The sequence below is a fragment of the Ostrea edulis genome, chromosome 2 (assembly GCF_947568905.1).
Source record: "Ostrea edulis chromosome 2, xbOstEdul1.1, whole genome shotgun sequence".
In the NCBI taxonomy this organism is placed as follows: domain Eukaryota; kingdom Metazoa; phylum Mollusca; class Bivalvia; order Ostreida; family Ostreidae; genus Ostrea; species Ostrea edulis.
In genome coordinates, this window is record NC_079165.1 from 85,544,298 (window position 1) to 85,571,303 (window position 27,006).

The following is a 27,006-nucleotide window of genomic DNA, read 5'->3' on the forward strand; positions in this document are numbered from 1 at the left end:
TTTTATTGTCGCTCTTGTCGTGTTGGTTACAAAATGTCGGAGGGAAAATTGAAAACGTGCTTTCGAAATGCTGCTTTCGAAATCGGAAATCGGAAGTAACATAGAACTATTTGAGTTGTCGCTCTTTGCAGCGCATAACTTTCCATTACGGCACTCTTCAAATTAGAGGCGCGTTTAGTAGGGTCCCTTTGGACGTGATGGCGGTGAACTCTGTTCTGTAGATTATTACAGTTTACAGTGCATCGATTTTGGGAATATTTTGAAACCAATAGGTATTCTGTTTTCTAATAAAAATAGGCAAACCTTAGTTGATTTATACGAGGGTACCGATGCGTTATATTTATCAGTCAGTGTGATGGTGATATAGTGGCCTCCGGGCGCGGGCTCCATTAGTAGACGAACGATTCGTGGAAAAACATATCCATACCCATTTCATGATAATAGCATCGTTTGGACTCCCAATCTTTCCAACATTCCCGACATAGATGCCTTTGATTGTTGATGTGACATTGTTTCTTCAGAACTACTGTGATACAATGTCGCACAGGCATTACCGCGTCATTGACTAGAATGTTTGTCCCGAAAACCTCGCGAGATTTGTACCGTTTTCATTTTTAAAAATATTTTTGTGGTGGGTCTGGTTAGTTTTTTTTTTTAATTAGATGGGTCATTGTAAAATGAGTTTATCAATTTGATGGGTCATGGGGTAATTTTTTATTTTTTTTAAATGGGTGCTTGGTATATACAAAAGGTGCCTCCCGACCCCCCCATGTATTTATTTCTGGAATAGCCCTAATAATTTTAGCAGAATAAATTTTGGCGGACAGGGAAAAGTTGTCCCTTTTTCACACATTGAAGTCCCAATTGGATGCATATTTGGCGAGTGAAATTTTGGCGGAAAGCTATCTAACTGCTAAAATAAGCCAAAATTATAACACCACGAAAACAAACCTGCTGTACGGTAGATATATGTTTTGGTTTTTCATAATCAAATTAAACCCATTGTAAATTCCAATTATTACAGCCTCTCAACTTCTCATGCAGGGATTCTCACGAGTATAAACTGACAATTTGATTTAAGACGACAATTTCAGGTACCCTAACAGAAAAATTCATAACATGTATACCTCACTTCCCTAGTGGTTTTGTGGCCATAAAACACATTGGTGATCTGTACATAATTTGTACTTTTATGTGTCAAACATGAATATTGTCAGAAATGTGTTTTAATGAAAGTAATAGTCTTCACTTAAGCAAGATAAAAGAACCATCAGGAATAAAATACTTTTGACTTGGCTGAAAAAGGGCAATAGTGCCCCTAGCTCTCTAAAAACAAAATCAATGCCATGAAATCAGCAATAAAAAGGTCATACATAAAAAAAACAAGAGGTACTGTGAGCAATGCTCACTAAGAATACCCCCCGCTTACCCCAATCTCCCAAAGGGTGTTGGTAATAGGTATAAACTACCTCTTTTCTGAGTGTAAAAAACAAATGGCATGACAAACCGAACCATATTGCTACTTCGATGTCCAGTGCACGTGACCTTTGACCTTTTGACCCCAAAATCGATAGGGAACATCTTCATCCCATGGGTAGTCCATATGTATGATATGGTGACTGTAGGTGGAAAGGATAACGCTTTAGAGCCCGGAAACCATATTGCTACTTCGATGTCCAGTGTGCTTGACCTTTGACCTTTTGACCCTAAAATCGATAGGGAACATCTTCATCCCATGGGTAGTCCATATGTATGATATGGTGACTGTAGGTGGAAAGGAAAACGCTTTAGAGCCCGGAAACCATATTGCTACTTCGATGTCCAGTGCGCTTGACCTTTGGACCCCAAAATCGATAGGGAACATCTTCATCCCATGGGTAGTCCATATATATGATATGGTGACGGTAGGTGGAAAGGATAATGCTTTAGAGCCCGGAAACCATTGCGTCTACAGACGGACGGACGGACAGACTGATTCCAGTATACTCCCCCACAACTTGTTGCGGGGGGTATAATAAAGCTGTATACATGTAGTATTTGTAAGATAGAGTATTTTTGTTAAATTTTCTATTGTGTGGGACCGATTTCTGATTGTACCTTCCTCTGTAAATGAATTTCATGGGTTCCACAGCTAGCACGGTAGCGATGATGTCATCAGTGTTATGGCGACGACCTGAAACTGTCATCAGGCCTTCCTTACTCCCACACACAAACACCAATCCACCCTGTCAAAAATAAACAAGAATATCAGTAAAGTTGAATGCTCCTTGAAATGTATCTAACCAATGAACTACTTCATATGACGAATGACTCACATAATGATCAATAACTGTTGAAATATTGTTGAAATGAAGGTTTCTTTTTCATATGTAGTATACATGTTGAGTGATGTTGACCTTTACAAAATGACGTTGAGTGACCTTTGTCTGAAGGCCATTTCCCTATTACTTATTTGTGTGATATATGATCAATACCTGTTCAAAAACTGTTGAAATAAGACATTTTTTCCTTATATAAGATATATATTCTGAATGACCTTGACCTTTACAAAATGACTTTGAGTGACCTTTGTCTGAAAGCCATTTCCCTATTACTTATTGGTGTGATGTATGATCAATACCTGTTCAACAACTGTTGATATAAAGAACTTTTTTTACTTATATAAGGTATATGTTCTGATTGACATTGACCTTTCCAAAATGGCCTTGGTCCAAAGTCCCTGTCTCAAGGAATATTTGTGATCATTGTACAAGATCAATTTCTAATGAAAGATTTAGGAGATGGGCACTTTTATATCAACAAGAGTACCGCAAACAGTACATAATATGCCCGTGAAATGCTTACATAGGGTGTTTTTCTTGTGCTATAATTTGTATAACTTTGCTTCAGGTATTATCAGCCATCATGAGGCTGTGACAAACTTTCATATGAACAAAGGGTCTTAGCTTAAAAATCTAGATTTCCTCAAAATGGACCAAGTTCAACAACCTGTAATTTTTTCAAAAATGGAAGAAAATCAAAATCCTTCCCCAGATGGTCCTCACTTGAAAACTGTGGGAGGAGTTGGGTGGACAAATCATGTACCCTCCATAGAATATTAATTTCCAAATAGACTAAGTTCGACAACCTGTAATTTTCTCAAAAATTGTAGAAAATCAAAATCCATCCCACATGCACATCTTCAATACCCATATAAACACTCCACAAAATAAGAAGGTCCTCACTTGAAAACTGTAGGAGGAGTAGGGCGGACAAATTATGTACCCTCCATAGAATATTAATTTCCAAATAGACTAAGTTCAACAACCTGTAATTTTCTCAAAAATTGTAGGAAATCAAAATCCATCCAACATGCACATCTTCAATACCCATACAAACACTCCACAAAACAAGAGATATTTGTAAAACACATATGCCCCCCATGGTGCAAAATTGAAAAGGGTTATACACACACATCATTTAATTGATAGTAGTATCATCAATTCAAAATATTGAGCAGACAATATCTTCCTATGTCAAGAGTGAATTGACCATGTGACCTAAAGATCAATAGGGGTCATCTACTCCTTATGCTGTACCAGTGTACCAAGTTTGGTGTCAATCAAGCAAATAATTCTTAAAATATAGGAGACAATATATTACTATGTCCAGTTCAACAATTGACTTTTGACCTCAAAATCAATATGAGTCATCTTCTCCTGAAGATGTACCAGTGTACTAAGTTTGATGTCTGTCAAGCAAAAGGGTTATCAAGATATTGAGTGGACAGTATATTACTATGTCCAGTTTGACCTTTGACCATGTGACCTCAAAATCAATAGGAGTCATCTCCTCCTGAATATACGCCACTGTACTAAGTCTGATGTTTGTCAAGCAAAGAGTTCTCAAGATATTGAGCGGACAGTATATTCCAATGTCCAGGTTGACCCTTGACCTTTAAACATATGACTTCAAAATCAATAGAGATCATCTTCTCCTAAAGATGTACCAGTGTACCAAGTTTGATGTCTGTCAAGCAAAGGGTTCTCAAGATATTGAACGGACAGTATATTCCTATGTCCAGTTTGACCCTTGACCATGTGACCTTAAAATCAATAGGGGTCATCTTCTCCTGAAGACATACCATTGTACCAAGTTTGATGTCTGTCAAGCAAAGGCTTCTCAAGATATTGAGCAGACAGTATATTCCAATGTCCAGTTTGACCTTTAAACATGTGACCTCAAAATCAATAGGGGCCATTTTCTCCTGAAGATGTACCAGTGTACCAAATTTGATGTCTGTCAAGCAAAGGGTTCTCAAGATATTGAACAGACAGTATATTTCCATGTCTAGTTTGACCCTTGACCTTTGATCATGTGACCTCAAAATCAATAGGAGTCATCTTCTCCTGAAGATATACCAGTGTACCAAGTTTGATGTCTGTCAAGCAAAGGGTTCTCAAGATATTGAATGGACAGTATATTCCTATGTCCAGTTTGACCCTTGACCTTTGACTATGTGACCTCAAAATCAATAGGGGTCATCTTCTTCTGAAGATGTACTGGTGTACCAAGTTTGATGTCTGTCAAGCAAAGGGTTCTCTAGACATTGAATGGTCAGTATATTCCTATGCTCAGTTTGACCCTTGACCATATGACCTCAAAATTAATAGGGGTCATCTACTCCTTAGGATGTACCAGTGTGCTAAGTTTGATGTTTTTCAAGCAAAGGATTCTAAAGATATTGAGCGGACATTATATTCCTATGTCCAGAGTAGATTGACCCTTGACCTTTGGACCTGAAAAATAAGAGGACTTTCTACTCATAACCAACCCACATATGAAATATCATTATCATCAAGTGAATGGTTCTCAAGATATTGAGCGGACAACATGTGGTCTACCGACCGACTGACAGGTGCAAACCAATATGCCCCTCTTCTTTGAAGGGGGCATAATAAGAAGGCTCTCACTTGAAAACTGTGGGAGGAGTAGGGTGGACAAATTATGTACCCTCCATAAAATAATTATTTCCAAATAAAGGGGACAAAACTTCTGGAAAAAAGATCGAAATGGATCAAAATTGCAGTATGATCTAGAGTGACCCACAAAGAAGCTACACAGCAAGTTTCAGCATGATATGTGAAAGGGAAATGAAATTATAAAGAGAAAACCCCGAACGGACGGACGTACGTACAGACATTGCTGTACCATAATACGTCCTGTCTAAAGACAGGCGTATAAAAACTGTTGAAATAAAGAACTTTTATATGTTCTGAGTGACCTTGATCTTTCCAAAATGACCTTGGTCCATAACTCCTTGTCTCAAGGAACATTTGTGATGAATTTTATCAATTTCTGATGAAAGTTTAGGAGATATGAGCTCAGATGGACGGACAGACATGACAGCGACTATATGCTTCCCCGAAATTTTTCCGGGGGCATAATTATTTGTACAAACTCAACACATTCCAAATAAAATAAAAACAATATTAAAGAAATTGAACCTTGGCTGTTTATTACTAGTAAGTCTTGGCACTCACCGGCCCCAGAAATCCTAGCAGTCCCGTTCTGACGTATTTTTTATCCCCAATCACACTTCCATCTGGGTGTTGTGGTTGAACCTGTGAAGATGTAATATTTAAATATCAGCTTGCTTCATGTATCAAGCACTTCTTATTCACAATCATCAAATTCTAAGATTCCACTAGAGTCAGCATTCCCAGTAAATTATTATTTACATGAATTGTGTAATGTATGCATCATTCAATACTGTTTCCTACCTAATAATTTTGTTTATGATTTACCAGGAAGGTGGAGGTAATTTGTTTATGTTTTACCTGGAAGGTGGAGGTAATTTATTTATGATTTACCTGGAAGGTGGACGTAATTTTTTTATGATTTACCTAGAAGGTGGCGGTAATTTATTTATGTTTTACCTGGAAGGTGGACGTAATTTTTTTATGATTTACCTGGAAGGTGGAGGTAACTTATTTATGATTTACCTGGAAGGTGGACGTAATTTTTTTTATGATTTACCTGGAAGGTGGAGGTAATTTTTTTATGATTTACCTGGAAGGTGGAGGTAATTTATTTATGTTTTACCTGGAAGGTGGACGTAATTTTTTTATGATTTACCTGGAAGGTGGTGGAGGTAATTCCCTGCAGTCCCCAGTAACTGACCCCTGTGTAACCCGAAAAAAGACAGAGTTCTCCAACCTCGTCCGTCTGACACAGAATCGGGGGACCTTCAGTCTTCACAACTATCATAACAGCTAAAACAAAACACACACCAGTACAAATTCACATGCCTTGTTCATCCATAACTGAACTCCTACGAAGAAATGCTTTTATTACCTTATTCACATTTATGCTCAAAATTTGCCACAGGCTGAAACTGACAGAGCCATTTTCTGCAAACAATAAACCTAGTTCTTTTTTTCCCACAGTATCCTCTATACTACATCTTATAGACAAGCAAAAAAAAGATTCCCACCTCCAGGCATCACTTGTCCACAGTCCTGTAACGTCAGTGAAGTTAAGCTATTTTCGGTGTCCACTCTTACTACTCCATGACTTAGACCCTGCATGGACAAAATGCCTCGACCAGTCGCACTAACGCTAGATCGACCAGGCCTGAAAGAAACATCAAATACACAGTTCAGAAACAAAAACTATATGCACTTGCCATAGCAAACTTCATTGCTTCACATCTTTTAAACAAATCTTTACAGATATTAATTCATACATATCTAAATTTACGACCTTATTCAGAGAGCTTGTACAGTACCTTCCTAAATATATGGCCATATATATTTGGACAGTGTGTACTGTATATTCCTATATATGTGGCCTTATAGGGGCAGTAATTACAGTACCTTCCTAAATCTATGGCTTTATTTGGACAGTGTACAGTACCTTCCCAAATCTGAGGCCTTATTTGTATAGTGTGTACAGTACTTTCCTGTATATATGGCCTTATTTGTACGTTACCTTCTTATTGACACAGTTAATGCCTCTGAGGAACTGGCACAAGGACAAATGGCCTCTGGTTTTAATCCCTTACTTTGGAATAAGTTCAGGAATGCATCACAAGAAGTTAAAGACCCTGAATGAAAAGAAAAAGAATATTCTAAACCCCCCAAAAATGTCCTTGATTTCATTAATTAGAGTTTAATAGTTCTGAATTGTGCTCTACAACTTTCCCTGTGTATGCCTTACATGGGTTAGCTCCATCTGCTACTAATAAAAGCCTCAGGGAGGCAAAACTAATGTCCTTGTGATCCTTCTGTGCCAGAAGTCCCCAATGCATGTCCCTAGACTTCACAATGGCTATAGAAGCTGTAATTAAGGAACAAATTTAAAAGTACATCATCAGTTGATTTAGATCATCTTAATAAAGAAAAAAAACTAGAAGAGTGTTGACGTCATGCAGATCCCCGCTGTATGCTTCATGCAATAATGCTTCTTTGATCTTGACCTCATGGTCCAGAATCTATAAGTGTTTTTGTACCTTGCAACACACACGAAGTCTGTAGGTTGAATTTTAAGGAAGCATGTCACATAATCCAAAAGTAGAAGTCTGTAGGTTGAATTTTTAAGGAAGCATGTCACACAATCCGAAAGTAGAAGTCTGTAGGTTGAATTTTTAAGGAAGCATGTCACATAATCCAAAAGTAGAAGTCTGTAGGTTGAATTTTTAAGGAAGCATGTCACACAATCCGAAAGTAATTTTCTCTTTGTTACCCTTATCTTTTGACCTTAAATTATATTTGTGCTTTAGTGACCATTGTCCACTTAAGTACTGAATAAGAAGTTTGTAAGAGGCAAAGTATCCCAAAATACTGCATTATTACCTTGCTAACCTTACAAAATATTAAGTGTCTTTCTCTGACGATTGTCTATTTCAGTATTGAACATAAAGTCTGTTGATTGAAAAATACTCACTGCACCACACAATTTTGCTTTCATTATCTTATTATGACCATGATATATGACCTTCTGACCTAAAATTGTTTGTTAAGGTGTCTTCCTCTGATCATTGTCCACTTACGCACTTCAGGTTAAAAAAAATAAGGGGATATGACAATATATCAGAGTGGCAACAGACAGACAGATGACATGGGGATTACTACAGGGCTCTCATCACTATAGCCACCTTTCAAAAATGCATACATGTATTCAAGCTTAACAAGTACTGTCATAGATGTGTACAAGATTTCACATCAGTTTAGCTATTTTTTTTCAACCATTACTTACATCTCATCATTTACATGTAAAATGAATTGCTATCTATTAATACTGCATTGTACCTTTGTATTTGGTTATCATTTTCATCCAGGAAGCTGGATCAACTTTCATCAAGGAGTATGGAATAAATATCACATGCATGCCGTTAAACACACTCTGAAATAAACAGTCCGACATATCACACTGACGCTAATTTATAAGGTACAATATTACATATAAAAGCACAACTGCTAATCCAGAATAATTCTAGTTGAAACATACACTTTAATTGGTTCAGCATTTACAAATTGAATTTCTATCATATAAAGAAATAGGTACAGTTTCTACTGTCATCTTGGCCCAGAAAATAGATGATTTCAGCAGGGGTCCCAAAATCTGGCATTCAAATAAGGAATATATAAGCAAATCAAAACTACGTTTAATTTCATCCGAAATTGCTTTGTGTTGTATGACAGGAGTGTGAAGTTGGCATAAAATTGCCAAAAATGCCAAAATCAATGAAAAATTTCATAAATTCAGGGTGTTTTCTTTTCAGAAAACATACAGCCCATGCGTCGAGCAAATTCATATTCAAATATTTTTTTTGTCTTCTCTTAATACACAAAATATATTAATTGCATTTTGCTCGACGGATGGGCACACCTTTTCCTAAGCAATAATCTGGATCAAATTTAACAGCTATCAAACTCTTTTTTAAAAATGGCGGGAAAAACTCTTATTCATGACGTAATAATGCTAAAAATTAGAAATAACTTTGATTTGAGTTGAGATAGTATACTTGGCATGTTTTTAACTTATTCAAAACACATATCAAGCTTGATTCAAGACACATTTAAATCAGATAAAAATTTTGGGCCTTTTTATGTACACAATTGTACCAAGTTCTTGGTTTTGCTATCAATTTCCTATCAAATGATGGTCACAGATAATGTAACAATAAGATTGGACTAATTTTTGATCAATTCATATATTAAGATAGTCTATTTGAAACAGTTTACAATTTTTTTTTATAAATCACCTGCTAATGAAGCATAAACGGTCCCAAACCAGATTATGGTAAAAAATTAGCTTCATGCCATAGAATTGTATCCACTTGAAGATTTTTCTCACAATACTTACACATAATATACCGTGCCAAAGACCCACATCTCTCTTAAAATCTAAAACACAGACCATAACTTCACCTGAAATGAGAGCAAGTTCCTAATGTAATATTTTCCTGAAACTCCAAGACAGATATACTAAAATGTCACATGTCAAGCCTGCAATATCACCCCCCCCCCCCCCCCCCCCCCCCCCCCCAACTTTCTTCATCATAATAGGTGAGAGTCCTGATATCACACAAGATATACTGTGACACTGAACTCTACATATTAAATAGATTCACAGTCCTCCACCTCTACATATGTTCTGACTTGGAATATTAGGGATATAATGGTGACTCTGACCAGGCTAAACATGAAGCCATGGTGATAACAGCATGAGGAGAATGAATAGCCTCTGCCATTAGTTAAAGCTGGCTTAACAATCACAAATATCCGTTTTACTGACTACACTTACGAACCAAAGATAAAACTCTGCTTGCATCCAATGAAATACTGTACATGTACGACATTAGGAGGTCTGTTCTACTCAGTGCCTTTGGTGGAAGAGAGCTTCAACATTCAATCAAATCCAATATAAATAAATTCAACTTCCGATTAATACCATACACTCTGAATATAATACAATTACAGTAGCATGAACAAACTGAAATCTGGAGACATGCTATACCCCAAGTCATGTGATATATAAATTACCAAGGAGACCACTTCTGATCAAATGAACACATCACTATGTCACACATGAAGGCATGTGATGTATAAATTACCAAGGAGACCACTTCTGATCAAATGAACACATCACTATGTCACACATGAAGGCATGTGATGTATAAATTACCAAGGAGACCACGTCTGATCAAATGAACACATCACTACGTCACACATGAAGGCATGTGATGTATAAATTACCAAGGAGACCACGTCTGATCAAATGAACACATCACTACGTCACACATGAAGGCATGTGATGTATAAATTACCAAGGAGACCACTTCTGATCAAATGAACACATCACTACATCACACATGAAGGCATGTGATGTATAAATTACCAAGGAGACCACGTCTGATCAAATGAACACATCACTACGTCACACATGAAGGCATGTGATGTATAAATTACCAAGGAGACCACGTCTGATAAAATGAACACATCACTACATCACACATGAAGGCATGTGATGTATAAATTACCAAGGAGACCACTTCTGATCAAATGAACACATCACTACGTCACACATGAAGGCATGTGATGTATAAATTACCAAGGAGACCACTTCTGATCAAATGAACACATCACTACATCACACATGAAGGCATGTGATGTATAAATTACCAAGGAGACCACTTCTGATCAAATGAACACATCACTACATCACACATGAAGGCATGTGATGTATAAATTACCAAGGAGACCACTTCTGATCAAATGAACACATCACTACATCACACATGAAGGCATGTGATGTATAAATTACCAAGGAGACCACTTCTGATAAAATTAACACATCACTACGTCACACATGAAGGCATGTGGGACACAATGACTTACTGACATGTCATGCATCACTTACCCTCTGTGTAGTTTGAGGCCAGACTGAGGGTTCTGGCGTGACACAACATGGCACTTCTGGTTACTGTCACCCCCACAGTACTGCCCTCCTTACTCTGTGTGTACTGAAAATGTACAGTGTCTCAATTACTAGCAGGTAAGTCCCAATGTTCTTATACATCATTAAACTACTAAAACACAACAGCCCCATCACCCCCTCCCCTCCCACTCCTTACTTTGTATGTACTGAAAATGGACAGAGCCTCAATTACTCACAAAGAAGTCCTAATGTTCTTGAAAATTTTAAATTTGTTAACTACTAGTTACAATACCTCACTAAATAAGAAAATTACAAATATTAGATAAATATGAGTGGTTCTCACCACACCCCCACCCCAATATTACACCTCCACTCCCAATTTCTCCACATCAGATGAAATTTATGTGCTACATGTGTAAATAATTTGTGTTGGTCAGTCAGTTTAGCCCTTCATTGATATACATACTTCTACATAAGCAGGAATGTCTTCTGACTGTTTCGGAGGGGGCTGCCAATCTTTTGAAGACTTGTGTATATTGTCAGTGACTAGCCAGCTGAGTTTTGGCCAACCTAGAAACAAGAAACACACCATGTGAAATCTGTTCAAGCTTTACAATCCATTTTGTATACATGTCACTATTTACCACAACCACTGTAACCTAGAACTAACCTTTGAACTGTACAACTTCCCCACTTGCAGTCTTGGCTAAACTCTTGTGACACGCTTCTGATGTCAATGCCCACCTCACGTTGAGACTGCCCAATAAAAAACCTATACCCTGTCCTCCTGCATCCTATAAACACAGCAAATTGTCATGAAATTAAAATCAGCGGAATTTTTTTTAACAAATTTACAGTAAAACACAGTTACCTCCAGGGCCACACATATCACGCTTCACAAAAAACCAAACTTTGCTCTATCAAATACAATTGTTGTGATTTTCCTCTCATAGGAGAATAAATATCAGTTTGCAATAAGCACGAATTCGTTGTAAGCGTGTTCATTGTAAGCATGTTATACTGTACAAAAAAATTCATAGAGGATCTTGAAAACTCAGCATTACGGACAGACTTGATACAGGAGATCTACTGCTTTAAACGTGCATGACTTACTGCTTTAGACTGACAAGACTTACCCTCCTAGATGATGGGACTTCCACTGGTACTGGGACCACTCCCGCTTGTAAACAGCCATAAAATCCACTGATGAATGAGATAGGGTCATTGTTTGGATATACAAGGGCCACCTAAATAAAATTCTCAGAAAATTCAAATTACATCAAAATTAATGAGTATATGTATGTATTTCAAATTTCTATTATTTTTAAAGAATTAAATGATCCTTTTCTGCATCTTTATGGACATGCAGTCTTAAGAATTTTGGCAGGTGCCCTTTTTCATCTTTTTTGGTGGGAATAGTCTCCCCTGTTTCTGGTTTGATTGTTTTTTTCATTTCAGATTTGTTCACTTTTACTTCAAAATATATTAACAATTATTCTATGAGAGTTTTCTTGTTCACTATGTGAAGAATGATTAATTTTTAGAGTATTTTTGATCACTCTTATGAACATAGTAATCTATTCACAATGTTTGGCCTACCCTGTCATTGGGTTTGATTCCCCCTTCCCCTTTGTGGCCTGTTTTCTGTAACATGTTGTAAGCAATCTTCTGGGTTCTGGCCAGCAGTTTTCCTGTAAGTAGGTGAGCTCATGTAGATGTAGTTTATTACTTTATTACCAAACCTGAGTATATACTAGTCATCACTATGAAGTATTCAGCATGGAAATATTCCGAAATCAATGATTTGTAAGTTACGTACAACAAAAACCCATAAATACTATACAGGTTGAGATTATGAAATAGAAAGTGCTGGTTAATATCACAATAAAACTGTTAAAAAGAACTGATCGCTGTACGCTTGTGTGAAAATTTCATCCTCTCAGTTCTTCATTTTGTCTAGATGTTCACAGAGTCAGCACATACCATATGTAAGTGTAAGGGATGGTTTTCCATTCTGGTCAAGAACTGTCACGGCATTAGATTTGTACGAAGACGACCCGTATCGTTGTAATGCTGATTCTAAATTACGAGGCAAACCTGTGGGAATCTGTCGACAGGGAAAAAAAAAAAAAGATCAGCAATCAGGCCATAAATCTTCAATGTTCTAGATTACAATTCTTATCACTGAATATTACACTGCAAACAATCATCCAACGGAAAACTTAAAATGTACAAAATAACAAATGTCAATCGAAAGAAACGAACAATCCTGATTTTATGTTTTGCTGTATCTGTTAATAAATTCTTCCCGATTGTTGCAGCACACATTAATCACATGACATAAGTTTACACAGTACTGAATACTTGTTTTTATTCATTTGAAATTCTCACCACAAGCTGCTCTCCGGGAAATGGTGACATAATACTGCCTTCTGGTTTTGGTGCGTTAGGGTCTGGTGTGGGGGCTGCGGAAAAAAAAGAAGAGATAGAATTACACAAGATCTACATTGTACATGTGATAAGGGCTCTACATGCCTTGCCTCAAAATTAAGTGACTGTCCTTTGTGTGAAAAGTCTATGACAACTGGTTATTCTCAATTTGTTCAAAATTACCTAAATTTAAAATCATGAGGTCAAAAAGATGACATTTTCCACAATGTGGGGTATTCAGGCTTAAAATGGCGAATAGTAAATAAAATTAGATACTTTAACTAAATTTGAGAAAAAATATCAAGATACTGTATTCCAAATGACTGTAAATGTCAGAGACAAATTATGTCATATTGTACAGGACATGGTCTCTTTTATGAAAAAACTATAAATATATGATTTAGTTTTACTTTAAAGCTTTTAAATTTTGAGATATATCAAGAGTCAAAAAGGCTGTTATAATATTAATATCTGTGCAGTCTATCATAGTTGGGTGTATGTTGTGTGTGTGTGTGGGGGGGGGGGGGTGTTAGCAGCAGCCATTTTAGGGGGTGGATGTGGTAACTATGTTTGTACAAGGGTAAAGAACTCTAGTAAAATCGCATTCCAATATCTTGTCCACCAGCCTTCAATATTTCTATCATAAAAATTAATATAAATATCACCTATGGAGGACAAAATTAAATTTGTGCATATGAAAACTAGCAAACTTACTTTCTAAAGCATCATCATCTTCAACAAAGAACTCGTTTAATGGTTTTCTTTTCGGTCTCTAGAAAAAATGATATTAAGATATATTTTCACTCCAGAAATTACCATCATTAACAGTTAAATTTCAAAATTTACAAAAAGACTGATGTAAATAAATTTCTACATACCTTCAATGTGTTTAGTAATTGCTGTATCTTGGCGGAAACCTTTCCTTGATGTCGAATTTCTGCAAAAACAAAAACGGTTTTGATCATCATATTCAGCAGAAATATTTCCTTTCAGTATTCCTTACAATTGATTCTCTCATCCTTCATTTACCATCGTCCTGCAAGCCTGAGATGTTCCCTGAATTGTTCATTCTGACAGATGATATGTGGGAGGGGACGTAATGACCGACACGGTCTGCTTGTCTAGTGCTCTTAGCATTGTTGGTTACGTCGGGGGGCTGGGAGATTGGTTGAGCTGCAAAAAGACAACAAGAATTATGCAGTACAGAATTATCTTATGAAAATCTCGTACACTAAAGTGCATGTACACTGCGCTACAAAGCTTGATGGGAAAGCAAAGACTTTTAAATCTCTTTACTCTGAATTCTTACAGCAAATGAACTTTTAAAGGTTCTAAAAAATATATCTTTTAACTTCATTTTGCAGAGAAAAATCTAACTCTATATCAACTAATATACCACTGAATATTGACCTATACTTATCCCCTTGTCAAACGATGATTATGCTTACAGTGTCTGGAGCTCTGTAAGACATCTGCCAGGGCCTGTCGGGAGGTGTTCCCGGGGATGGCATAGGCAGCGCTGTGAGGGCGACTGTCTCCTCCCCTACCCCCATGATGTGGGGAGGCACTAGCATCAGAGTACGACGAAGAACTGGCCCCACTGTCCCGGTAACGACCCCCTCTCTGGAAATCTCTGTGCTGGTCGTCACCAAAGATACTGTCATCATCTGATGACGAATCTATATAATAAGAAGAGAATTGTAAGAATGACAAAATACAAAGATACGGTCATCATCCGCGGAGGAATCTAGACGACAAGAGAAGTGTAAGAATGGCAAAATACAAACATACGGTCATCTGGGGACGAATCTATATAATAAAATGAGAATTGTCGGAATGGCAAAATACAAAGATACTTTAAAAGATACCTTTATTACAAATCACCTGGAGAATACTAACAGACCTACATACTACTGTGTTATCATGTGTTATAAAACGTAAGTATTTACAGAAATTAAGCATTTCATCTGTTTGAATAAAACATCATCTAAACATGATCTAGAGCTAATGTTTGTATCTGTCAGTGTGTGTACTGATGGTGTCAAGATAAAATCAGTATTCAAAATAATCAAATATTCAAGATGATATCAGAAATCAAAATAATTCAATATTCAAGAGAATATCAGTACATGTACTACAAATAATTTAATATTCAAGAGAATATCAATACTCCAAATAATTTAATATTAAAGATGGTATCAACACTCCAAATAATTTAATATTAAAGATGGTATCAATACTCCAAATATTTAATATTAAAGATAATATCAGTACTCCAAATAATTTAATATTCAACATCAGTACTTTGAATAATTTGATATTCAAATTGACCCTGATCCTTGACCTTCAAAACTGATTTTAAAAATTTGTAAGACTTATATCCCATATTGTGTAAATCAGGTTTGATTTCTAATTAATAGGCTTGTCTTCTATTCTGTATTATCAATCTGCTAAATAACGACCCTACTATTTACAGAAATTATGACCTTGGAAACACTTAATAAAGTATCAAGAGAAATTAATCTCTTAAATTCAAAATCAAGATTAAACATCACCCAGAGATAATTCTCTATATAAAAACACTGTAATGCCTAGGGCTTTTGACTCAGGACCATGAAAGCTAATTAACCTAGATTTAATTCCCTGAAGAATTATCACACAGAAACTGCAGTATCAACTACACAATATGTCATAAACAGTACAACACTATTATACCCACAACTCCCCTCAGCAAGTCTACATTCAAATTCAATTCAGAATATGATTCTCGCTCAGTACAGAAACAGATCCTGTTCTGAGCGGACTAGAGAATACAATACCGTGTCTCTCTCGGGCTCTCTGCTGTTGACCAGGGTATTGAACTGAGGTTCGTTTGGATGGAAGCGGGACGACTGGTTTTTTGTTGTGTAGAGCGAGTGCTTGCATTACTGCTTCTGTTCTGATTTCTACAACAGAAAATTTAAGTTCACACACTCTACATGCGTAATGTATATATTATGCGTAAAAAAGATGCATATGCTAATGTGGTGTTGTGTATTATTAATTGAATGGAATGCAAGGTGAGGCTTCCGACTCTGTGGTTTTATAGACACTTAAACACTGCAATATGAACAGTGGAAAATTAAGAGTATCAAAACAAGGTAAAGCTTTACATATTTATTAAAAATAAATCTTGACAATACTTTTCAGTCTCCATACAATGTTTACATTGTTTTTACAATCTCTTTATTTGTAGAATGTCCTCTTTTAGATTTAAAACTAGGTCATAGATAATTTGAAAGCAATATACATTTTTTGGTGTTTGATGATGGTATGTGTGGGTGGTATTTACCAGCTAGAGCCTACATAGATGTACTAATTACTTGAATGAAATCTTGATTACCTGAGTGGTAGCGGTTGTCTTCCCTTGTGAGCCGGCGGTGTGCCTTTCTCTGAGCAGCAGTCTGAGGGCTAGGTGCACTGGGCTCTGAAAATTATTACATAATGAAAAAAAAAACTGATAAAAATCAACAACCACTGCTGCAGGTTTTCCTATCAAAAATCTCAGAAAGTCTGCCATAATGAATGGTGTCTTTTACAAGGCGCGTGAAAGCAAGTTTTCAAGAGGCAATTAATAGTTACCATGTGCATAACCTTTAATCAAAGCTGCCGAAATTTTTATACAGAGTTTAAGAGGCATAGCTATATTTATGATGATAATCAATTGTAAAGTTTGAAAATACACTGCAGCCATTCATTGGCACGGTGGATGTCTTCACTAACAATATTGTACTGCATTCCTGCTCCGCATTAAGTTTATTAGCCCACAAACAATATTCAGGCATCGACCTCTTCATTTCCTTGCATCAACTTTCTATGGTGCAGAATTAATTTTACAGTGTATTATCAGACTGTTAGCAGTGAACTGAACAGCTGAATGAAACATACAGCTGAATGAAATGTATGGCAATTAAGGCAAAGGAAAGATGATTCAATTTACATGTATGAGCACTAGCACAGTAAACCACAGGTTTCACATGCAAAATATTTACACATTATCAAATTCATAAAATAAAGCATACAAATTTATCAACAATGTGTATTGTCCTGGGTTATAAAATTCTGAAATTACATTTTCAATGTGACACTTTAAATGGATATTTATTGACTAGTTTGCATAATGTGTACTAATTGTGACGTCAAAAGAAAACACAAATAATTAATATGTTTGGCCAAAATATGATCATCATGGAATCACAAATGAAATTAGTACAATCATTCATTGTTTTCCCAGTGCACAAATAGATCTATAGAAGTTAAACCTTTAAACAAAATAATTGATTTTACAATTAAGAACAGATCCTCCAATGACATAATAAAAACAGAGACTGATTATGATGTTCCGATTCGTTATTGTTTTACAACATTCCACACAATACAAGACTACATGTTTAATTACATGCTAGTACAGGGTCTGATTCACCTCGAATTCTCCTGGTCCGTTAGGGAGTGACTAAGTCTTACCCCTAATCTATCATACTATCAACAGGTGAACATCGTCCAGGGGAAAGGATCAGATGTTTATTACTGGCGAGTGATCACTTCCCAATAAACCCCCTCTTTTCTGGATGGTGTATATAAAAAAATATGTAAAGAAAGCTTAGAGTTTATCTGTACAATACAGATTACACAATACCTAAGGAAACCTCCACCATTAAATGTATCAGTGAAGCCTGAATGTCTGAGCCATGTACATATATACTGTATACAGGCAGCTTTATATTATATGTGTACTACAACATTTTCCTAGGACATTCTCTTGTAAAACTTTATTATAACATGTTTACTACTTCCTTCCCATACAAAGGAACCTACGAACACAGACCTGGCTCTTCCTGGAACAGATTAGCCTGGTGGATGAGGAAGCCCAGGCTATTCAGAGTAACAATAAAAAAAAAGGGGGGGGATCATGTTTTCTGTATTCTAGGATAACTGGAGATTGATTCATCAAGAGACGTAGACTTAGTCTTAAGTCTACCTGGCGGGTGCCAAAACTTTGTCCAGTAATGTCACTATGTTCTTAAATGTAAAGCTTCTGAAGATTGCAAATGAAAGCACTAAAGCTTTACTAAGTATCTTCATGTTTCTTTCTTCTTTTTCCATTAAACTTTTACCGATCATCGTGAAAAGTAATTATTGTCTGTACATACATATATATACTGTATACAATTATCACATAGCCATTCACTATCTACGGACACCCACTTTTGTCACTAACCGGGGTAGAATTCACGACCTGCGGAACCAATTCTCTTAGCAGCGTGTTACCAACTTGCTAGACCACTCGAGCATCTAGACAAGTAAAAAAAACCTTGCTTTTGATGATTATTAAATTCTCGCCACACTGTCACATGCTAACCTCATTGAGAATGGAAATGGGATACAGTTATGAGACATAAATTTATACTCAATATTCAAAATGCTGCTTTATGTGAAATACATTTAACTGAATATATATAGGATCTATTTTGATGAATTTATATTTACTTCTGAAGTTCTGAGGTCAATGTTATTCAGATACTCCAGACAGCCTGTCCTGTTTCTAAAATAATATTCTTGACAATAAAATTCTTAGATTTCTTCTTTGAAACAATATTAACATTACCATTTATAATTGTTTACGACTACTGTTAAAACTACCTCATTTTTGGCTTGACTTAGGTTGGGCACAGAAGTTGTGCCTTTTCAAGAAATGGGCCTTTAGCGGAAGCCCAGATTTATGGTGGAGTTACAACAGAAATACACTCCTTGATGAAACAAGCCCCATGTCTCAACCATAGCAGATATTTTACATCTTGCAGTTTATGAATGGTTATAGTTATGGTAAAAATTTCCCAATATGTATGGCAGCTTTACAGAGAGACTTAAAAATCCCTATGAGTAAAAAGGACAGTCAGGCAATGATTGGATGTGTCACTAACCTTTAGGCGAGAACCAATATACAGCTGCCGTAAACATCCGAATCAAACACTGAACCCATTGAACACAAAACCATTACATCCATACCAAAAAACATTGAAATTCTGATGTACTTCACACAAATACGTAACCCCCTCACTACCAAGGATTACAAGAGCACCAATATTAGTTATTAAAGAAGTACCATAGGTTTTCTCCTCTCAACTAAATGTTACATATAGCCACCAGCAAACATCAACACATGCTAAGTAAATATCCACCAAACATCACATGTGTGAGGAATTTCAACACTGGGATATCTTCATACAACCCCTCAGGTGATTTTTTTTCTTTAAAAATCTAAATTTGATTTACGTAACATTTTCCCTTACATGAAATTCTGTTTCTACAGAGTGCAGATTGTGTTCACTTTGTTTCAAATCTTAATTGCTTAACCTTTCTGATAACACTTCAGGAAATGCAAAGTCTCTGTCTGAAATTAGCATTTTATTTTCTGACAATTACAGAAAAACAAAGATTGCAGCAAGTCCTTATCATATCTCAGATCTCAAGACAAGAGTAAAAAGTGAACTAGTCTACACAATTTTCATGCGAGTTACACACGTGGTGATCTGTTCCCACAACAGAGCATAACTACAGCAAACTTATCCAGAATTGTGTATTGATCTAATTAAAAGAATTGCTCAAATCTGTAATCAGTGGTAATTACTAATTTTGATTCATGAGTCTGTCCATGCACAGATCAGAATAAATGATTGCAAGTCCATTAGGGGGGATTCTGACAAGATTCGGATTGCATCTTATCAAACTTTGCTTTCAGAGGTCTGAGAATGTTTACGTTACAATGCACTAAAGCAAACAGTATACTCCCAAGTTTTTAATCTCTCCCTGACCACAGCACAGCTTCTCCGATCTCCATACATAAATATCTACTCAGCATATAGAAATAACACAGCCCCCAGTACAACAGCACTCATACTAAAGCACTGTCTTTGTCTAAAAAACATGTCCCTTCTTTCTTCTCTATTCCTTTGTTTTCTTTTTTTATTTGGAGCAAAAATATTTATTAGGTCACCTAAAATAACTTTTACATTCAATACATGACGCTCACGAAAAGGCCTGAAAAAACATTAATGCCTAATTAATAGGTAGGTAATTAACAGTGTTTACCTGCAGGTGATTGCGAGACATAACTGGCCAGTAGGCGGGATCTCTTCTTCTCATAGCCTTTCTGAGTGATGTCACCTGAAATATACAATTGCTGTTTTAATTAACAAAGCTAATGAACTACTGGATGAAAACTAACAATTGTGTATGACCTCATCCTTATGTGAAGTCAGACAGTCCCTGCTATTGCCTCATGTATCATGTCACTATGTTCAAATCCTTCAAGTCCATCGACATCATACTGCATTTAACTGCAGACACATACATTGTTCAAAAAGTACAATGCTGAGTTCACAGGACTTTGTTACCTTTCATGCTTCACTGTCAATGTCTGAGTTTCAACTAAAATCTTCAAGTCACTGGGAGTCCGGGTTTCTCTCAAAATATTTTAAAGCAAACCAGATGGCTTCTCTATGACACATAGCCATTAACATATTTTATAGTTTATCAAACAAAATAGAGATGTTATCCTTGATACATAAGCAAGATCCAAGTCTCACTGCTAGAAAGCACTCTACTGCATCAGCCTCCAAACACCTCACTCCAACACCATTTCAAACCATGCCATTTAAAATATGTTCTAAACTGAGCAATTATCATGTACAAATCGCTACCAGAATATGTCTGCCTTAATTATGTTCTAACAATGCCAAATAGATTATGTTTGAAGAGGGAAGCAGGGAAGTTTAAATAATTTTTTGTCAGTTCTTCCATGGTGGGCATTATACTGATTATCTGTTTACAACCTTGAATTCATCATCTTGCACTGATCCTACTGTGATTCCCTGTCTACATCGGAATCCAGAAAACTCAGCTAGGCAGGAGAACAGGCGGATTTTACTGGAGTACAGGAGAGTTCTTGTATTACTGGGAGGTCCTAATGTTGGGGTATAGGGGCCAGGCAGATTTTACTGGAGTACAGGAGAACCGGCACATCTATTGTGGCATAAGGGAAATGGACAGATTCTACTGGAGCAAGGAAATGGACAGATTCTACTGGAGTACGGGAAATGGACAAATTCTACTGGAGTATGGGAAATGGACAGATTCTACTGGAGTACGGGAAATGGACAAATTCTACTGGAGTACGGGAGAATTCTTGTATTTCTGGGACATCCTATTGGTGGGGTATATTGATTGATTGAATATTGTTTAACGTCCTTCTCGAGAATATTTCACTCATATAGAGACGTCACCACTGCCGATGAAGGGCGCAAAATTTTGGTCTATACTCGGCGCTTACGGCCTTTGAGCAGGGATCGAAGTATCTTAATTGTGTCACACCTGCTGTGACATGGGACCTCGGTTTTCGCGGTCTCATCCGAAGGACCACCCCATTTAGTCGCCTTCTACGACAAGCAAGGGGGTACTGAGGACCTATTCTAACCCGGATCCCCACGGGACTTGGTGGGGTATAGGGGAAAGGGCAAAGCAAATGCATGTACTAGGGTGAAACCCTATTAATGGGACCAGGCAGATTCATGTACTACTACTATTAGAGGAATACAGGAGAAGGGGTCAGACAGGGCCAGACATGTGTATATGTACTAGGGTGAGGTCCTATGAGTGGTGTGAGGTGGGACCAGACATGTATATGTACTAGGGTGAGGTCCTATGAGTGGTGTGAGGTGGGACCAGACATGTGTATATGTACTAGGGTGAGGTCCTATGAGTGGTGTGAGGTGGGACCAGACATGTGTATATGTACTAGGGTGAGGTCCTATGAGTGGTGTGAGACGGGCATAGTGTTTCCTGTACATATTTATGTGTTTTATTAAAGTATATATATTCCAAATATAGTATAAGGAAGACTCTATTGACAGAATTCTCATTCTTTGGTCCTTGATTAATGAATGAATATTCACTATATATTCCTGTATGCACAAACAATGAGACATAATCTATTCTGTGTTATATGTTACAGGTGTCTTACTTCAGATCTCTATAATACAACACATCCAAGACTGGGAGGAAGTCCTGACCATATCAATATCAGTATCTCCCTACATACAATTACTACATTCAATGGCTCCTAATTACAATCATGGCTTCTAATTACAATCCTCTTACAATAAACATACCCTGTGTTACTGTAACCTGTGTGTAACTGATACATACAAATCACAATCAATTCATCATAACACACAATCAATACATGCATGTTCAAAGTTCACAATTTAATTAATTAGGACGGTACAGAAATGAGTTGTGAACATTAATTAGAAGTCTCTTGCCAATATTAGCAGCCATTCCGTGTGACTAGAAGTTTTGCTTTGCTAGATATATATGTCATCTGGTTCTCATTTCTTGCTTGCATTGTGTAACAGCATGCCTTCATTGATCTTAAGTAGCTTTGGCTGATTTCATTTCCCTTAATTTCCGAAATTTACTATCAAACATGGGGCCTGCCAGGCCTCCACAACTAAAAATTATCTTTCATCTTGTATGAGAATTTTTAAGTATGTGTAAAGTGACCTGGGTCCTGTTTAAATTGAATACACAGTGAACTACGTTAGAATGAGTCACGACACTCTGTCAGTAGCTTCACAGTAGTAATTGCCGTCATTCTGTTTTAGATGACCTACTTGTTAAACAGCTACAACCATTAAGTTTGAAATTTTCCCCAAATTGATTTTTAAGCAGTGAATAATTTATGCTGCCCTGTGTACAGGTGTAAGTAGAGCACATATGCCCCATCAGCCCTACACACTGATCTGACACTTGTGATGTTTTATATGCTATTTTATTAGCATTTATTGACTCTCTACGCATACTTCTTCTGATCAATGCTGAGGATGCACTCTGCATCACTGTCTTCATCTGAATCATGTGTAAGCAAACAAGAACAATGTCTCTGTAACCTCTTATCTTGTAGAAATATGTACAATGCACATGTAACATTGAACTTAAGGCATTTAGTACATTGTACAGGTAATCTAGAACTGAAAGGAATTTAGAACAATGTAATCTAGAATTTATAGGAATTTAGAACAATATGTACATGTAATCTAGAACTTAAGGAATTTAGTACATGTAATCTAGAACTTAAGAAATTTAGAACAATGTACATGTAATCTAGAACTTAAGGAATTCAGAACAATATACATGTAATCTAGAACTTAAAAGGAATTTAGTACATGTTATCTAGAACTGAAAGGAATTTAGAACAATATACATGTAATCTAGAACTTAAGGAATTCAGTACAATATACATGTAATCTAGAACTTAAGGAATTCAGTACAATACACATGTAATCTAGAATTTATAGGAATTTAGTACAATATACATGTAATCTAAAACTTAAAGGAATTTAGTACAATACACATGTAATATTGAACTTAAAGGAATTCAGTACAATATACATGTAATCTAGAACTCAAAGGAATTTAGTACAATATACATGTAATATTGAACTTAAAGGAATTTAGTACAATATACATGTAATCTAGAACTTAAGGAATTCAGTGCAATATACATGTAATCTAGAATTTATAGGAATTTAGTACAATATACATGTAATCTAGAACTGAAAGGAATTTAGAACAATATACATGTAATCTAGAACTGAAAGGAATTTAGTACAATATACATGTAATCTAGAACTTAAGGAATTCAGTACAATACACATGTAATCTAGAATTTATAGGAATTTAGTATAATATACACATAATCTAGAACTTAAAGGAATTTAGTACAATATAGTTTTATACACATAATCTAGAACTTAAAGGAATTTAGTACAATATAGTTTTATACACATAATCTAGAACTTAAGGAATTTAGTATGATATACATGTAATCTAAAACTCGAAGAATTTTTGCAGAAGATACTATGTAAAAAATGCAGATTCATGAGAAATAATTTAACATTCTCATCATTTAGCTGAAATGGTCTTGTATCCATGACCTAAATCAAATATAAAACTGACAGTTTCTCCTTTGCCACCCACCAATGACCACACTGAATTAAGGGTACAGGTATCTTCCACAGGAATGTCCCAAGTTTTTGTCAAATGTCATAAATTTTCCAAATCTGAAGGGCCAGGACCCATCCCAAATTGCTGCAGAAAATCCCTGTGGTAAACTGCAGTATTTAAAACTAACTGAAGACAAAATAATTAATTAAAGAGATTAAATATCACCATAATAAGCCAATCTAATTTGACATAGACCAAATTCTCTATGTAGGGTTCATCAATCAAAAGCTATTTCTAATGATATGAATTATCCCATAAGGAGATCAGAATGAAATCATTGACAAAAAGTGTAATAACTTGTTTTAGAAGTCTGACCGGGAGTGAAATCATTAACGTCAACAGCACATTAGGATACCAACATGATGGTCTTTGCCAATTTTTTAAATTCTAAACCACTTCCTATTGGTTTTTACCTGTAGAAATTTGTTACAATATGATTTTAAAATTCAAACACTACATGTATACATAGGAAAATAAATATTATCATCAAAATTGTAAAACTGTCAGTTCAATGTACATGGTTACAGTTCAATGTGCATAGTAACAGTTCAATGTACATAGTAACAGTTCAATGTACATAGTTACAGTTCAATGTACATAGTTTCATTTCAATGTACATAGTAACAGTTCAATGTACATAGTAACAGTTCAATGTACATTGTTACAGTTCAATGTACATAGTAACAGTTCAATGTACATAGTAACAGTTCAATGTACATAGTAACAGTTCAATGTACATAGTAACAGTTCAATGTACATAGTTACAGTTCAATGTACATAGTAACAGTTCAATGTACATAGTTACAGTTCAATGTACATAGTTTCATTTCAATGTGTATAGTAACAGTTCAATATGCCTTGTGACAATTTAATGGGTGAATCACTATTTACAAGTTTTGACACAGCTAATCTATCACATCTTTGCAGTGAACAGTTTCATATCAATACTTTGAAATACAATAAATAAAAATTGTACTAATTTGTCAGTCAGTTCTGTGCGGTATGTAGGTTGGAATGAGTTGTGAGTTAAGCTGATATTTATGATTGCCTGCCTGCCTATATAACATTATGTAAATTTAGGGTACATGTGCCTCGAGCTGCAAATTTCCATACACAGGGTGTCATAAAAGAAGAAAAAAGTGTAAAGCTTCATTTCCAAATCAAAAAATTGAGTAATTTTCTATCATTTTGTTAATTGTTTAATGAATTTTCCACAATTGGAAAGGCTCCAATATCTAAAACCCAGTTCTTATATCAATTCGAAATATCTAAAAAATTTAAACTAATTAATGCACCGTATCTGAAATGTTTTTCACAAATTAAAAAGACTAGTAGTGTCTGTTCAACTATACTGCATAGTCAACAGGATCTAATCTATTATTTAAACCAATGCACCGTCAAGAGGAGCATCCCATCACAATGGCATACGGTCACATTCATTCATCAGCGCATCAACACAGTGACATAAGGTCACACTCATTCATCAGCATATCAACACAGTGTAACATGTAAATAGTATGGGCTAGCCGAATGCACCTTTCTTATTGGGAAATTGTAACCACCATTTTGCCTAATTGGAAAAACTTCCTCCATTTAAAAAAATTGATGAAATATTGACTGATTCATTTGGATTTTATCCAATATTTAATTCACTCTGTCTGATTGTAGCAACGAGTACATATATAAAATTACAATTCCAAGGAAATTTTCCAATAATAAAGGGTTATTGAACTTATATTGGTGAATATTGGCACGAGTTGGCTGTAAAAATGCACAAGCTTGCAATTGCATTTTGACAGCCAACGAGTGCCAATATTCACCTACATAAGTTCAATATAGCTAAAGTATTTAGTTGTTAAATTATATCCCTTTTCATTCAAAATACTCCAATATTGGCATCTAAAGAGAAGGTGTGAAATATCAGCATGCATTTCCTAACTGTTCAATATTTAACCCATCATTAATGCATGTAGCAAACTGATTTTGTGAATGGGGACATCATAATTTATGTACAGTAAAAAATTTTGCTTAAGTAAATATCAAATACCGGCTCTGTCAGATTCGGAGGACCATCGTCTGCCATTTTGACTTGTTTACGTCGTTACGGTAACGTCAATATTGAACGCTCATACTCGTAATGTTTCGGGCACATACAATTTACGCAATGCAAAGTTAGCATTCAATAAATATATTAATAAAAAAAAAAAATTTCTTAGGATATTGAACGCTAACATCCTCTAGATTTTACGAAGACTTTATAATAGACTATTTATTAGCTATATTAATAATTCCAAATTATCGCAAATTTGAGTAAATTGCAATTTGGAATACAACACATAGCATTTTCATTTGGGAATAGGCTTTGGTTTTGGCACTAAAGGAATATATATATATATATATATATCCATCCAGTGACCTTGACCTTTGACTTAATAATCAACAGGTTTTGACAGCTTACCATTAGGGATACCTTTAAATCTTGTCCATAAAGCAACTCTCAGTAGTGTTACTATATTCCACTGTACAGTGTGGATGATAAAGCATTATACA

The 27,006-nt window shown here is 35.8% G+C and overlaps 1 protein-coding gene across 15 annotated transcripts in view; it reads right to left on the reverse strand.

Moving 5' to 3' along the window:
* Positions 1-27,006, reverse strand: part of LOC125678525 (disco-interacting protein 2 homolog C-like) — a 45,326-nt gene that overhangs the window by 16,944 nt on the left and 1,376 nt on the right. For 13 of the 15 annotated variants that reach the window (XM_056155264.1, XM_048917044.2, XM_048917041.2 and 10 more), the window contains exons 2-23: positions 20,482-20,556; positions 16,736-16,819; positions 16,173-16,298; positions 14,802-15,032; positions 14,383-14,526; positions 14,232-14,290; positions 14,068-14,125; positions 13,315-13,388; positions 12,907-13,030; positions 12,523-12,614; positions 12,060-12,170; positions 11,594-11,717; positions 11,390-11,493; positions 10,906-11,008; positions 9,349-9,413; positions 8,292-8,385; positions 7,201-7,320; positions 6,973-7,087; positions 6,476-6,615; positions 6,118-6,254; positions 5,523-5,603; positions 2,098-2,225 (exon numbers count right to left, since the gene is read on the reverse strand). In XM_056155264.1, the coding sequence (XP_056011239.1) occupies positions 2,098-2,225; positions 5,523-5,603; positions 6,118-6,254; positions 6,476-6,615; positions 6,973-7,087; positions 7,201-7,320; positions 8,292-8,385; positions 9,349-9,413; positions 10,906-11,008; positions 11,390-11,493; positions 11,594-11,717; positions 12,060-12,170; positions 12,523-12,614; positions 12,907-13,030; positions 13,315-13,388; positions 14,068-14,125; positions 14,232-14,290; positions 14,383-14,526; positions 14,802-15,032; positions 16,173-16,298; positions 16,736-16,819; positions 20,482-20,556 (2,389 nt within the window). Of the gene's footprint in view, positions 1-2,097; positions 2,226-5,522; positions 5,604-6,117; positions 6,255-6,475; positions 6,616-6,972; positions 7,088-7,200; positions 7,321-8,291; positions 8,386-9,348; positions 9,414-10,905; positions 11,009-11,389; positions 11,494-11,593; positions 11,718-12,059; positions 12,171-12,522; positions 12,615-12,906; positions 13,031-13,314; positions 13,389-14,067; positions 14,126-14,231; positions 14,291-14,382; positions 14,527-14,801; positions 15,033-16,172; positions 16,299-16,735; positions 16,820-19,313; positions 20,453-20,481; positions 20,557-20,786; positions 20,923-27,006 lie in introns of those variants that run through there. The other 2 variants (XM_056155263.1, XM_056155267.1) reach the window with 2 other exon arrangements.